General features: G+C 36.8%; 7 protein-coding genes across 7 annotated transcripts; 3 read left to right on the forward strand and 4 right to left on the reverse strand.

Moving 5' to 3' along the window:
- Positions 1–165: 165 nt before the first annotated feature.
- BDF20DRAFT_144888 (uncharacterized protein) lies at positions 166–1014 on the reverse strand. The gene is made up of 2 exons (XM_053074780.1): positions 796–1014; positions 166–706 (listed from the first exon to the last, which is right to left on the reverse strand). The coding sequence occupies exons 1-2, from the start codon at positions 977–979 to the stop codon at positions 336–338; spliced, it is 555 nt and encodes a 184-aa protein (XP_052932324.1). The 5' UTR covers positions 980–1014; the 3' UTR covers positions 166–335.
- An 807-nt stretch (positions 1015–1821) lies between these two features.
- On the reverse strand, positions 1822–5448 carry BDF20DRAFT_1003853 (putative GTPase activating protein for Arf-domain-containing protein). The gene is made up of 3 exons (XM_053074653.1): positions 4272–5448; positions 3364–4208; positions 1822–3287 (listed from the first exon to the last, which is right to left on the reverse strand). Exons 1-3 carry the CDS (start codon positions 5342–5344, stop codon positions 2092–2094), a joined length of 3114 nt encoding a protein of 1037 aa, XP_052932325.1. The 5' UTR covers positions 5345–5448; the 3' UTR covers positions 1822–2091.
- A 571-nt stretch (positions 5449–6019) lies between these two features.
- BDF20DRAFT_144985 (Bromodomain-containing protein) lies at positions 6020–8779 on the forward strand. The gene is made up of 5 exons (XM_053074781.1): positions 6020–6704; positions 6797–7415; positions 7489–8105; positions 8182–8337; positions 8428–8779. The coding sequence occupies exons 1-5, from the start codon at positions 6195–6197 to the stop codon at positions 8710–8712; spliced, it is 2187 nt and encodes a 728-aa protein (XP_052932326.1). The 5' UTR covers positions 6020–6194; the 3' UTR covers positions 8713–8779.
- A 522-nt stretch (positions 8780–9301) lies between these two features.
- On the forward strand, positions 9302–12088 carry BDF20DRAFT_145003 (uncharacterized protein). The gene is made up of 9 exons (XM_053074783.1): positions 9302–9426; positions 9653–9794; positions 9882–10236; positions 10350–10412; positions 10482–10536; positions 10624–10939; positions 11015–11074; positions 11152–11265; positions 11327–12088. The coding sequence occupies exons 2-9, from the start codon at positions 9692–9694 to the stop codon at positions 11623–11625; spliced, it is 1365 nt and encodes a 454-aa protein (XP_052932327.1). The 5' UTR covers positions 9302–9426; positions 9653–9691; the 3' UTR covers positions 11626–12088.
- On the forward strand, positions 11410–12720 carry BDF20DRAFT_144987 (uncharacterized protein). The gene has a single exon (XM_053074782.1). It carries the CDS (start codon positions 11734–11736, stop codon positions 12622–12624), a length of 891 nt encoding a protein of 296 aa, XP_052932328.1. The 5' UTR covers positions 11410–11733; the 3' UTR covers positions 12625–12720.
- Positions 12721–12805: 85 nt separating this feature from the next.
- BDF20DRAFT_145052 (uncharacterized protein) lies at positions 12806–14158 on the reverse strand. The gene is made up of 3 exons (XM_053074784.1): positions 13698–14158; positions 13437–13630; positions 12806–13342 (listed from the first exon to the last, which is right to left on the reverse strand). The coding sequence occupies exons 1-3, from the start codon at positions 13825–13827 to the stop codon at positions 12911–12913; spliced, it is 756 nt and encodes a 251-aa protein (XP_052932329.1). The 5' UTR covers positions 13828–14158; the 3' UTR covers positions 12806–12910.
- A 290-nt stretch (positions 14159–14448) lies between these two features.
- On the reverse strand, positions 14449–15124 carry BDF20DRAFT_826646 (small GTPase superfamily; the record flags this gene model as incomplete). Its single annotated transcript, XM_053078090.1, has 4 exons — positions 14449–14630; positions 14709–14819; positions 14895–14947; positions 15030–15124. Coding segments are annotated over 4 exons (441 nt in total), but the record flags the coding sequence as incomplete, so codon positions are not given.
- Positions 15125–15207: the final 83 nt, after the last annotated feature.

Here is a 15207-nt window from a genome sequence, read left to right on the forward strand (position 1 = left end):
AGTAACCCGAAAAGCTCATGAAAAATATATAGAATCTGAATTTATTTTTTCTGTCAAATTATACGTATATTTGTACTTGAGGATCGCAAAAGTCCTAGACTACAGTAAATAAGCTCAATTGAATGGAACAGATAATTTTGGAACGTTGTATTGATGATTGGTTGACAAATGATCATTCAATGATCGGCACTCTTTTTTTTTTATTAGATCAATTCAATATTATAGTTTTGATGTTGTTTAGATTTAGAATAAAGCTGATACCCCCGCCTCCATTGGCAAAGAGCTCACTTGTGCAATTGTGTAAGTTCATTTAGGCATTAAGTATAATTCAAACATTACCATTTTTTTCGAGAATTTGACTCAATGACGGAAATAAAGACTGGGACAACAATCGGTTTCTGTAGTTGGTGCTGTGGATCGTTTTTCAAGACATCAGCAGTACTATTATTTTGTGCTGTTTCTCGCAAAACACCACGCGGATAATATGGTGTAAAAACTAGTGCAAAGTCGTAACGCGAAGGAGGGTATCGAGCAAAAAAATGATAGTTGGGTACTCGCCATGAGATTGTTCTGTGAATGATATATGTTCCTCCTGTTTTCATACTTAATCCTTTGGCAATCTCAAATGAAAGAGAGTTTAATCTGTTGGTTTGCTCTGTCCAAGAAAATTCAATTTGTAATGAGCTTGGTAAATATGTATTTGACTCTATTAGTATTGAACAATGATAGAAAGCGTAATGTAAGAATATTAAAGCATGATTAAGCATATCTATTTTCGAGCAATAAAATACACACTTTTTTCACTCGTTTGTCGCTGTTCTGCCGCTATTCCAGTGAATGTATACGATATATTCAAGAGTTGTTGGCTGCTAATCACATCGTTCAATTTAGGAGAATTGACGGAAATGTAATCTTTACAGGTGGTAAAACTGCTATTTGTTAATATAAAGATTATAACAAAGGGCAAGTTGAAACGCATGATGACAAGAAGAAAGAATGCAAAGCTAGTATCTGAATCAGTAAAAAAGAGTGACTCTAAGCATTGTCAATACTCAAGATTATTTATATTTATACGTGTAAGAGCGTTATACATATTTTATGCACATCGCCTGTTTAGTTGGATGTTACCTATGTGTAACAACTCTCAACTATAGAAATGCTTACTTAGATCAGCTACGGGAACTGTACATGCTTGTAAGCGAAAAAAAAAAAGAAGTTTTGCTCAACTGCCCTTTCATTATCTATATGTTGTATTATAAAATCTCATTGTGCATATTCCTCCAATAGTTATTAGGTGGGTGGAGTCTGAAGAATTTAGCTATTTAACTCTTTTCTTTTAAACCATCCATGAAAACGATAATATAGTGAAGCAGTAATAATACACTTCTGATTGCACCTCATGTATTGCAACTTTCTGTTACACCACTCCTATTATTATTCAAAGAATAAATCCTTAATACAGCATTAACTCATAAGGACATCGATGAGTAGAAAAAAACAGGTGCTTATTGATTAGAGAATAAAGAAAAGTATATAAATGGTTTCCTCTTTGAGCACTACTTTGCAAGGAACTTCCCTTTGCAAAGTAAAGAACAGTTCATAGGAGAATAAAAAAGCTGAAGAACATACTAGCTGAAAGAAGGCGGTAAAAGCTTCATACGGGTATAGAAAAGTCATAAATAATTTCTACATGCATGAGGCTTACTTTTGTGGAGCAATGCCAAACTAATTCATTAGTGCTCAAAAAAAAAAAAAAAAAAAAAAAAAAAAGAGGTTAGACAGATGTGAGCAGGGTGGTTTAAAATAAAAAAGAGTTGAATGCTTAATGTCCACTAATTTATAGCTTACATTATCATTCTCAAATACTTCATGAAAGTAATACAATTTAATTGAGGAAGAAGCGAAGAGAAAACGAGACCATCGGCTCGTCAATAAGCTCAAGATGTACAAGAGGTCGTTACTGAGAAATATACTCAATAAGTCAACAGGTATTAAGTCAATAAATACTTGTATTAATGATGAAAGGTTATATAATTTACAGTGTAGATAAGATAGATATAGATATAGTTCAAGATCTTGCAGGATTAAACATTAGTTGTTGCTGTCACTGCCTTTTTCCTTGGCTGGAATAGGAGGAGTGCAATCACTGCGCTTCGTTGGCGGTAACGGTGGTTTTTTGGTGGTATCGTTATATGTTTCAATGTGGCAGTAAGAAGAATTATTTGGATTGTCGGATGGAATAAATGGCGTTATCTCTGGCGTATTCGATGATGGCTGACCAGGCTTTCTATGAGTTGCTTTAACCGTGCTGGTGGACCTTGTAATTTTCGATTGTCCTCTTGCTGCATTCTTTAAATTTATATAAGTAATAGCATCATCTTTGAGTACAGATCCCATACCCACTAGATCAGCTAATGTAAGGCCAGTTTCAGAATCTTCAATACTAGTGTCAGCCCCATTTTGCAAAAGTAGTTCTGCCATGGGAAACACAATTATCTTCCTCAATGCTGCAGCTGTTGAAAGATGACTACAATGTTCACGGGTAGGAAAAGAAGTCGACAACGTTGTTTTATAGTCTGCTTCATCGTCAGTAGTTGATGTAATACTACTGACATCACCTGAAGTACTACAGCTACAACTTCCTAATGTAATTGACGAAGATTTGTCTGTAGAAGGTACTGTTGGATCATCGATGACTCTTCCATGTAATAGAGCGTAATGAAGGGCGTAACGAACAGTGTAATGATTGTTATCCTTTTGCTCATTTTCCTCCAACTGTTTTTTTAGCACTGATTCATCATCAAAATCAAATAAAAATGGCATAAACCTAGAAACTGAAGAACGATGAGTTGATTTTTCGTCAAAATTCGTCTCTTCAGCTGTAAGTAATGAAATACGACGAGGTTTCAGTCTTCGAGGTCGTGTTGAATTGACGTTTGCACCATTGGCTAATGCCTGAAGTGCTTTTGGTAAATCGTCTTGGTCGATAGCTTCAAAAAGCAATTGATTAGCAACATCTATTATAGTCTCGTCGCCACGAGGAACGAGCTTTTTCACAAAGGCCCGGTCGACATATTTATTTTTGATATATTCGATTTTCGATTGTCGCGAGTCTTCAGGTTTTGGTTTATGAGTGTTTGTAATACTTTCCCAAACACTATCAGAACATGCATTGCCGATAGATTTTAAGAGTTCAATAATATCTGGTGTGAATGAATTGCTGTCCAGTGTGAGTGATCTTATTTTTGAAACGTGCGTTCCTAAGCTTCGGTGAATACCAGAACATTCTATCAAGTTAACATATCATTCTATGTTAGCCCACACGTTTTGTTTGTAGTTATTAAGGTTGTTTAATATTTTTACCTATGCACAATAAGCAACCTAGGTTAAGAGAACACCATTCAGGATTCTTGGCTCCACAATCAGCACATGCAAGGTTTGAAGGATTTTGTCTCAAACTTTCCAATAGATACTTATTTGACTTGACGTCTGTTTCGGATGTTGAAGAGATACAGTTTTCAGCAAGGAATTGTTGCTGGCGATGTTTATTGGACTTATCATTATGGCCGAAACTGAAGACAGACCATCTACCCGTACGCTGATCATTCGAACTACTGCTTAAAGAGCCTAGCGTATCTGTACCGCTGATATTTCCACCTTCCATCGACGTTGAAGTGTTTGCTCCAAACGTTGCTGACATATTGCCTACAGATCGTCTCTTTTGCTGTCCCTTCAAGGATGGCATCGTTGAATTATTGGAAGCAGTAGAGCCGTGAGTATTGTGATTATCAATGTTGCTATGAAAACTATGTAATGCGTTACTATTCGTTACTGCTGCGAAACCATTTCTGAACGCATCGCTAAGGGTTTTTCTATGTCGCTTAGATGCCATCGAAGATGTTGTATGTGTACTATCCTTTAATTGATTCATTTCTTTCAGATTGGATAAAGATTCACTTGTGCCATTTAATATACCCTCGATTGAATTGTGTATAGTCCTGATCCAACTTTGGGCCTCTTCTTCTGATGTCGCTTGATAAATTCTTCTAATCTGTGGTGTAATAACCTCAAAACAAAATCGACGGTCTGAATTACGTGCTTCGCGTACTGTCGCAAAGCTCAAATTGATAGGTTCGATATGTGGTTCGAGTTGTTTCTTCCAGTTAGAATACTCATGTAATTGTCCGCCGCTCAAAACACACCAATACCTTTAAAAAGAAGACGATATTAAGGATGTATGGTTCTGCATTAATCATATGATAAAAACTTACTTATGCCACATGACTGAAGAAGCTGAAACATCAAATCCACCATTGCTTTTTGCAGGCTTCGAAGTCGCAAATAGAAAGCCTTCTTTCTTACGACCTTTTACGGAATCTTCATCTATATTATTTGTATTATAATGCTGATGGTCCAAGTCCCTTATTCCTTTAAATTTATTACTGCCATCATCTTCCACTATAGCTGTTTTCTCATTCTCCAACTGCTTCTGGTTAACTAATGAAGAAGGCTGGGAAACGGTTGGCTGATCGATCAAGACTGCGTGTGCTGCCTTTTCTTGAATTTCTCTCCTTCTAGCTTTTCTATTGCCATCTATCACTTCTTGTTCCTGAGTGTTCAGTGAAATGAGATTCAACAAACTATCCAAGCCATGCTTCTCGCTTTTATATTTATTGAGTATTTTCTCAAAGTAATCTACTTCACAAATTGTCTGTTTTGTGATGCAAAATAAGATTTCGTTTTCTTTTTTTCCGCCATGAAGATCCAACAGAAAATTAAGGTAGTCAAACCGGGCAAGATCAAATCGGTTCTTCTTTTGATGCTGCAAGTGTTCATCATAGAGCTGTAGTTTCTTTTTTTGCTGCTTCAAATACTTAGCAAGCGAATTGTAGTAATCTTTACTTTCATCTTCAAATTGACGCTTTTTGGCATCAGCAATTTTGATATCCTTCTCGTATAGACAATGTAAAGGCTTGAGCAACTGGTTAACAAAGCTTTGATCAAGCCGTGTATATTCCTCTTGTCGAATTTGCCAGATTTGATTTAAGAAATGGCTCATCAAAGGCTCAACACAGTTGGTATCTCGTAGACTGCTGATATAAGTTTCATCGGCTTTGAATAGCTGACGGCGAGTGTCGAGTACATTGTGGGCTGCTTTAATAATACGTTTAACAGAAGATTTGAGAGAACTGGTGCGTTCCTCTAGCTGCTTAATGGTGGCTCTGAAGAGCGGTCCATCCTCGAGATAAGCATTTTCCATGAGGGAAGGTTTGGAAGATATAGTGGTAGGCAGTTGAGGTGTATCTTCGTCTATCGTGGCCATCACCTCAGGACTGTGGGACATAGCTGGAATGCTTACAATAATTTTGTTAAGTTATTTTATCGAGCAATTTGCTATGGGGAAAAATGTGTTGAAAATGCGTATACGAAGAAAGAAGAGAGAGAGATGAAAAGCATTAATTTGTTGGTACTACTCATTTCGAAACATTTTCCTCTTTTCGGAACAAACACAGTGTTCATTGTCTGCATGAATAAGGCGCGGTTATATCTCAAACCAAAGAAAATCAAAAAAATCACCTTCTCATTTAAACAAATTCAAAAAGAGTTTAATGATAAACAAAGCGTAATGGTTTGCATATACATACATATAGAACAGAAGATAAGTGAATCTGAGCAGCAGCAATCCAGAAATATTTGCATAACGCTACGATTGAATGTCAATTATTAAAAGAAGAAATGACATTGGTTTGAATCACTGAAGATCAATGATTAGTGTTGTACAACTGCAACATGCACATTTTGCTAGGTTTTATTCCTAATATTAGAGAAGACTTAACTTGACACTTTCTAAAATCATTAAATAGTAGAGACGGAACAATTTGTCTGGCCTGTCCAATGTGAAAGAACGCGACCAAATCAAAAAAAAAAAAAAAGGCTGAGTATTAAATTCTGCTAGCTTGCTTTTTTCTTTTCACAATTCCCAAATTGCATGCAAACCTACCAGGAAAATTATTTTTTTTTTTTTTTTCTTTTCCTCAGTTTTGTTTGTTCTTGAAGATTCGTTTTATAGCTTGTGAAGGGATCTGCAGAATCAGTATATATTAGATCATGACCGATGCTATCCGAAAGAGATCCTTTGACGATGCTAACGATACAGAACTGTAAGTTCGTTTTTTCCTTTGTTTTCATTTAAAATGAAAGAATCTAACAACGACAAAAAAAGAAACGAAGTTAATACTCTTGAATCAGCACAAAATGAACCAACACCGTCTATTATTATGAGTGCTTCAGAGAAAAAATGGTGTAAACAAACAATCAGAGCATTGAGAAGGAACAAGTATGCTGTTGCCTTCAACCAGCCTGTTGATCCTGTATTTTACAATATTCCTGATTACTTCGACATCATTAAGAGACCAATGGATTTGGGAACAGTCGAAAAAAAGCTATCAGCAGGCAAATATGTCACAATGGATCAATTTAAAGAAGATATTGAGCTTGTCTTTGACAATTGTTATCTATACAACAACCCTGGAGATCCCGTAACGCAAGATGCCAAGAGACTAGAAGAACAATACCACAAGCATGTAAAAAAAGAGCCTACGAGACTCACACCAGCCATGACAACAAATGGAAAAGTTGAGCCAACAGTAACTTCAACCTCCACAGTTTCATCCAATGCTACAATAACAAGTAACGACAATACGGTAAATACAATAAGCTTGCGTTATTTACATGCTTTACAGCTCGCATTCTTAGTGCTACCTTTATCTTATTCATTTTCGTTTTATTGTCTTAGGTTAATCCGCAGAAAACAGATACTATATATCCATCACAGCCACAGCAATCAACACCTCCTGATACAGTAATGACAAATACAACGACATCTTCACCTGTGCCTACTTCTGCCAAACCACTACAAGTGAAATTATCATTACGAGCAAATAATAAAGAGTCCCCATTATCCAGCCAAAAGAGTATTAACGAACAGCAGCAGCGAAAGATGCCTGATGATCAATATAAACGGTGTGAAGCTATAGTAAAAGAATTGAAAAAGCCTAGGCATCAGCATTACAACTGGCCCTTCCGAGAACCTGTCAATACCGAGATCACACAGGCTACTGATTATTACGATGTTATAAAAAATCCCATGGACATGTCAACCTACGAGAAAAAACTTTACGACAATCAATATACACATCAAGATGAATTAATTGCAGACATTCGTTTGATGTTTCAAAACTGTTATGCTTACAATCCACCGGGTCATTTAGTTCACAAACTAGGAAAGGAATTTGAGGTTAACTTTGAGAAACAGTGGAAGAAGTTACTAGCACGGACATCAGGGGATGGTCAAAAAGGGACGTCAAATTCTTCCTCAGTATCAACGAAAAATGTGAAGAAGAGGAAAACATCAGGTATGATCATTATACACTGATTGTTTTGCGGGTAGAAAGAGTTTATATTTATGCTTATTCTTCTATACCACAGATATAGATACCGAATATATTCCCTCGGCGGCTGACGAAGGATCACCGTCAGCACATCAACTACTACCAACAAATAAACATAAACCTCATACTACAGCCAAAACGATAGATGATAGTCTATCAGATGCACTTAATTCGAATAATAATTCATCCGCTATAGCAACGACCGATAATGCCACTGTAATAACGAGCACCTCCAGTGATACAGCAACAAGTGAAAATAAGGAAGCGATAAGTCGTCCTATATTACGACTCAAATTATCTGTTAAACCCAAGGATGATAAAAAAGAAGAGGATAAACCAAACCCAGCAGCAAAGGCATCCGGTCTAGCCTTGAGTAAAGAACTTCCAAACCCCAAATTAGCTATCAACAATGTACCACCTGCTGCAAATGAGAAAAGGGCAGATGTGAAAAAAGCCTCAAATTTGAATGGTAATAGAAGAACTGCTCTTGCTATTTCAAAACCACAATCATCACAAGTAGCCACCGCAATCAAGAAAGCATCTTCACCACCAACTGCGCCCCCACCCAAACCAAAAGAACCTGCATTACCCGCATTTGACATCAATGCAGTATATAATCAAATCCATAACGAAAAAAAATTGAAGGAGCAACAGGTACAATAGTAGACGTTTTCTGATTACTGATTTACATTTTGATGTAACATTGCCTGTTATTTCCCTGTTATTGTAGAAACGTGAAGAACAAGAAAAATGGGAACGTAATGAAAGAATTAGATTGGAGAAAGAACGGATCGCAAGTGAAGAAAGAATGAAACAGTTGAGGGAATTCAATCAACACTTACAAGCCAAACGACAACAAGATAAGGTTAAGAGATTAAATGCATTGGTAAAGTAGTAGTTTGGACAGTCTTATAGCCAAAAAGTAAAGCAAGCTTATTTAACACTGTTACATTTTTCTCGAACAACTGGATTATAGAATACTCGAACCATCAATATCAGTAATCAAAAAGTGACACTAACTAAATTTGAGCATACGATCATGATGAGAGACAAAGATTGGCATGATATGTGCGACTGGCAAAAACAGACTATTGATTACCGTCATATACCTACACCAGGATTTGTAAAAAGGGCCCCCTTAAAAGTCTCCGAAATCCGTGCTCGACTTTTGAGTAAACAAGGACGCTTACGGTCTCAAACGAGTAGTCAGGCTGATAGTTTGATAGAAGATGATGGAGGCTCCGATATGGACATTGACTAGATTTAAAAGAGAAAGGACTCATAAGGGTTTATACAACAATAAACATGCTATGACACCATTGACATTTGGTCCGTTTATGGACCTTTCATTAATTAGTTAAAGCCTGAATTATATTAAAGTGAAACAGGTTTAAACATTTTTCCCAATTCTATCAAACAAAAATCAAGGGGCAGATCAGGAAGTACCAACTTTATTTGAATAATACTAATTCAGACAATCTCGTTCAAACTCATCAACTCCATAAAAGCGTGTCCTCTGAGTATCATAAGCGATAAAGTAAGGTCCAAAAAGGAAAATGAACAAGAATTTGCTTGTGGCTGGTAGCCACATGTTTGAGAGAATATAATAATATGAGGAGTGAATGGTCTTCCTTCGTGAAACGTCTTCCTTGTGTCATTTCCTCCTATACAAAGGAATATGTACATAGGAAAGGTGGGTCAACTAAGTTAGCAAAAAAAAAAAAGAGCTGTAAATAGTTTATGTTTATCCCAAACATGCCCAAACAGGCTCCGATCATCCTCTGTCTGTAGCAATAAAGTTTCCAGCACAATCCAAAATTATCAGGTACAGAAGGTTTCTATAACTATCAAGTGTATTCAAGCAGTAACCATTGAACCCTGCTGCATTCAGCTTGATGAGCCCATAAAACGGTAGTTATTATGTAACTTTATTGCTACTTCATGCACTCGTTCTTTTGGGTTGCCTAGAATAGTAGTAAGTATAAATAAAGAACGGTTCATGTGGGATGTGTAGCTCCGTTTGCAGATTTAAAACTTAAATAAGTGCTAAAACTGTCCTGCTTTTGAGTGATCAGCAATCTAAACAATAGGATTTTGTTCCTTTTTATGACCGCTCTCTTTCACTGTCTGCAAATAACCCACTTCTTTCTCTTCTTTTTTATTGCTCTTTCTTCTCTCACATTGTAAATTTGTAATTATAGACAAAACTTATAGAATCTGTGCATATAAAATTCATTCTCATGGCATTCTCTTTCGTACTATCTTTTGCGTTCTACTTCTATTCATGTACTACTATCAATTGCTTAGTTGAGGCAGCTTCTATAACTCCAACCTATAAATCTTGTAAGTGAAAAGATAGTGAAAATGTCTCAATTAGTTTTTGAATAACAAGATCAATTACTCTCTATACAAACAATAACATCATAATAGCATGCGTATTTTTAGACAACAAAGTGTATTGCTATTCAGGTGGCTACGTGCCGTTAGGTGACATACGAGCGAAAAGAGCTCTCGACGAGCATCACTATCTCGATTTAACACAGAATTTAGTTCTTGATGAGATATCTACAAAATGGACCACAATACAAAATAATCCTGCAGACTATATTACAGAACCAGTGATGGCTGCAACTATTAATACTATATCTGACACACAGTATCTATTTGATGGTGGATTCACTAATGCTCCCAATGTGACAAATATAACTCGCATATTTGATCTAGAGACAAATCACTGGTCGACGGTTGATAACAGCCAGCGTGAATTATTTAATAACAGCGCAATGTAAGCCTTTGCTTGTATATACCCTCAAAAAATGTACGGGGAAGAGCGAGCATGCATTTTGCATTTGCCTATTACTGATGCATCTTCTATCCACTTACACGTATATCATAAAGCTACATGGGAACAGCCGTCAAAGTGCCTAACCAAAAACGCATATACTTTTGGGGAGGTTTAAGGTATAGCATATGTCTACCTAGTGTAAAAGGATTATTATTACAGACTAACCATAAGTAAATTTCTATCAGTGGGCAGTACCCAGGCGCTCAGGTTACCGCAAGTACTATGTTAGATTACAGCAAGGTATTTTAACTTCACGTTTTTTTTTTTAAAGATGTATCATTGCTGTCTTGTACATGAAGTTCTTGGATACTAAAATCACGATCACAGAATTTTCAATGGGGAAACGTTTCCGAACCTTTACCCCCAGGCATTTTGCCACGTTTTGGACACACAGCTACATTGTCTCGTGACGGAACCTATATATTCTATATAGGAGGAAGAATTAGAACCGCAAACGCAACTGACGCTTCCAATAAAAACATTACAAACAGCATTTCTCGTACTGTGCGAATCGTACCTTATTATCAACTCGTGTCGATGAATGATATTCTTATTTATAACACAATCAAAGGAACCTGGTCATTACAACAGAGCCCTTCAGCTGCAACTGTTTCTTCTCGTTATATGCATACAGCAAATTTGAGTGAGTGATTTCTCTTTGAAAACAAACACAGATTGCAATACAATCGCGACTTAATCATATTGTTCATCTCTGTAGTACCCGGAACAGATAAAATTCTGATTTATGGTGGAGCGACGGATGAAGGCAACGAGAAACGTAAGTAATGCACTTTGACATAGGTGTGAACTTACCTCATTTTTAACAAAATACCTCTCAATTCGATATTGAAATAGATCCAACAGCAGTGCCAGATTATCTGTACATCTTCGATACGCAAACATTAGAGTATACAAAAATTAATGAAAACCAACCGGAATTGGGTGCAGGCCCTCGATTTGGTCACTCTGGTATGAAACGTTGCTAACTTGCGCTTTTCTCAACTCAACCACTATTAACATATAATGATAGCTGTTTTATGCAGGAACAACACATTGATTGTATTATTTGGTGTCAATGAAATGGGATTGGTAACCAATGATGTCTATTTCTTGGTACTTTCTGCGTCTGCAACCTGGGTGAAATCATTCACTTTAGCGCCCACAGCTACGCCAAGCTCTCCAGTTAGCAACGATATCAACAAAAATAACATGTTGAGTGACAAGGCTATCATAGGCATATCTATCGGTTCAGTTCTAGGGGTGAGGGCTGTACATTCTAAAATTGATAATTTTAAACAAACTCTTCTAAGCGAAACTCTATGTACATAGATTGTTCTTTCACTAAGCTGTATATTATTTACTATTCACAAATGGAGAAAAAAAAATCGAAACCCATCATTACAACAGAAACATATATCTGAAAGTAACGAAAATATAATGCGCCATCAGCAATCAACTAGCACTATGTTCGAAATCACAAACCATGACTTTCTTAACGACAGCAACAATATCAGCCATAGTAATTTACCCCAACTACACAAAGAGTATCAAAGGTACAGTACAAACTTGTTTGATAACTCTTTACAGCCGCCATTGCAATCAGCTACACCTTTTGATGATTCGATCTGTCATAGTTCGACACCAATGTCAGCTGCTCCAACAACTCCTATAATAACGACAAACATTTCAAGTACAGGTAATTTGTTGCCAATCCATTATTATTACACTGGAGACGGATTGACTACGTCTCCACCCATTATCGGAACACCAACAGTAGGAGGAGGTCAAATTGTGACGTCAACAGCTATGGCAGCGGACACGTCGTCTGAAACTGCTGCTACAGCCACTATTCATGATAGTATAATACCTCCGCGAGGATTTTTCACGGGTACTGTTAATTATGACCAAAGTAATAGTCCATTAAACAGCCCAACCAGCTCAGCGCTGGCAACCAATCATTCTGCTGTCCATAAGCCTAATCAAATAGAAAATCCGGCAGTGGATGGAGCACAAGCAGTAGTATATGATAATCTCACGGAAGAGAATCGGCAAGTTCAGCAGCAGCAGCAGCAACAACAGCAGCGGCCCTATTATCAACAACAATTGCAACAACGCGCTTCTACGTCCTCGTTAACAACCTCGGCTTCAGCACTTGTAGCTAATAGAATATTTTATCGACAGCAAGGTGGAAATACAGGTTCTTTCCGTTTGTCATCAACAGCAGTGACGGAACTCAATGACGGCATAAATAATAATGCTGGCAGTAACAGTAGACCCTCTTTACCTACAAACCTTAAACCCTCCCTTTCTAATAATAATAAAGTATAGTATCCGCAATTTTGAACATCTATGGAAGATAATATATCTCAGAGTCCGAAGTCTGAATACATTAAGAAGTGCGCGGTGCTTACATTGCTCGATGAGTATTTTGTGAAATGAAATAGTTTGTAATGTTACAGATTTATTTAAACACTTAAGAATTGTTATACAAATGTCATTTATAAATATTGCAAAGTGACATTAAATTGTTTTACCAATATCGGCCAGCATTTACTGTTTAAGGATTTTGTCATATTTCAATTGCTAATTGTGTGTGTGAGATCTATTTGGTTGTTTAAATCCAAAGGTCGTTTAAATTGTGCCTCCCATGTTGCTTCCTTCTTTTCTTATCATTGAAAGTAGTAGCCGGCTTGAACTTTCTCTTAGTTCTTCGCTTGTTGACAACGGTAGAAGAGCGTCTAGTTTTTGTCGTGCTCGTTCTTTTGTTAGAGGTTGTAGTGGTTTTCGAAACCTTATTAGTAGAGGATCTTATCTTTTTTGTACTCGATGTTACACTGACAGTGGTAGTTTTCGAAACCTGAGTAGTAGAAGATCTTGTACTTGTTTTACTTGATATTACACCGACAGTGGCAGCAATTCCTTGTCTGGTATTGACCTTCCCTGGTGTATATATACCTTCGCAATAAGAAGAATCTACCGTAGACCAGCTTGCGGGAGACGCATCGTAACTTTGATTGAACAGGTAATTGAAGGCAGGTATACTTAGCTACAAAATAGGTATATAATAAGTTAGGATAGATATGGATACCTCATTTGGTTTATTATAATAGCACTGCTATTATAAGGTTTTGCTCACTTACATCCAAACCGCTTCCACCTAAATCAACAGCTAACACGTAAATAAAAACAGAGGGTTTACGTGTGTTTACAACCTTTAAACACTGATTACAAGTGGACGAAGTATCCATTTTTTCGACAGCAGTAATTAAGGCCAGATTTAGTTGGTTATAAGGCATTCCGCAAGCAGGAGGATTGTTAGCAAGGGCTTTAGCAGCTGATGAAAGACAAACAATTGTTAAACAAGAATCCATTAAAAAACAAGATAAAGAATATGCACTTACGAAGTCCATAGTAATCTTGAGGTGTGATTACTGCCGAGCCACTCAACGAACCAGCGTTAACAACGAGAAAAGACTGTGCAATACAGAGAAGCATGCATAGCAAACGTAACTTTTGGCAGTAGTTGTTCATGAAATAGACGTGAAGTTTTTCGTATGAGATAATTCCCTCATTTTCCTCTTTATATACGTTGAGGATTTCATGATTCTCGTGTCTTTTAGCAAACGAGAAGAATTATGTTGATCCCGCTTTATTAAAAATATATTAACGATTGATAAAAATTGTAGATCTGTGCACATACGATCAGAAATAACAAGCGAAATCAATGTAATACAATAACTGATTATTCTGTATACCCAACAGACATACAATTAAGCATTGATTCATATGAAAAATAGAAAAAGGGAGGAGAAGGGTTAGGAAGTTTGATATAAATATGCGAGGAGGAATGACGAATTATATGGCATTATAAATGTACGGTTATAGAAATGGACGGGTAAGTAGAAGCAGGATATCTTTTAAATAGTTAAGAAGGGGAGGGAGAAGCAATACCGTCAGAAGCCACAGCAGGATGACTTGGCGGTGTTCGGTTCCTCTTCCAAGGGCAAATAAGTTGATGCTTTCCGTTTGGCTGACGGCATGTACTGTTTACGTTCGACAAGTGTTCGTGCTATGTGTATAAACAAATCCTCAATTTGGCCTATGTATAGTAGTGCGTCAATAGTTGAACTACCAATTTTTCTTATGAAGAATCTAAACCATTTTACCGTCATCTTCTTTGGCTGATACTTCATAGATTAATGCCTCTGGTCCTAGGGCACGTGTGATATATTTCTGCGCTTCATCATATGATACTTCCCTTCTATTCTGTGCTAAGTCTAATTTGTTAGCTGCTACTAATATAACAAGCTCTTCGGTCATATTCCGTTTTAACTCTTTTTTATGATATAGGAAAGGAGCATGTTCAGTCTGTATACTCGACTTATGTTTCGCACCAATTCTACGCAGTTTACCTTCAATCCAAGAAGATAACTCTTCAAAACTGTCTTGTGATGTGATATCATAAACCAATAAAGCTGCTTGAGCACCTCTGTAATACATAGGAGCCATTGCTCGAAATCTTTCTATATCCATAGACCCTTATCAATCAACCTTTCCTCTGTTGTTTAAGCTAATCATTTGTCCTTTGATGCTTTTACCTTGTCCAGCTGTATCCCAAATTTGCAGCCTGACCTTACAATCGTCTACTGTTCTAGGATATGCAAATTTAAAAGCAGTAAAGATGTTCGAATCAAAATTGCAATTTGTGATCGAACATTAGTCGAATAACCTACTGTTTTTTGGTCATGAAAGAAGCACCAATTGTCGACGTCGAGTTTGGCGAGAATGTCCTTTCTATATATCGTATAACAAGAGAAGTTTTACCTACACCTTTTTTTTTGTTCGTCAAATTGATGAGTTGTTAGCTGTTGAATTATAGGCTGTGTTTCAAGTTCCTGAGATGCGTTTATA

The sequence above is a fragment of the Mycotypha africana genome (genome assembly GCF_025528875.1).
Source record: "Mycotypha africana strain NRRL 2978 chromosome Unknown BDF20scaffold_11, whole genome shotgun sequence".
Classification (NCBI taxonomy): domain Eukaryota; kingdom Fungi; phylum Mucoromycota; class Mucoromycetes; order Mucorales; family Mycotyphaceae; genus Mycotypha; species Mycotypha africana.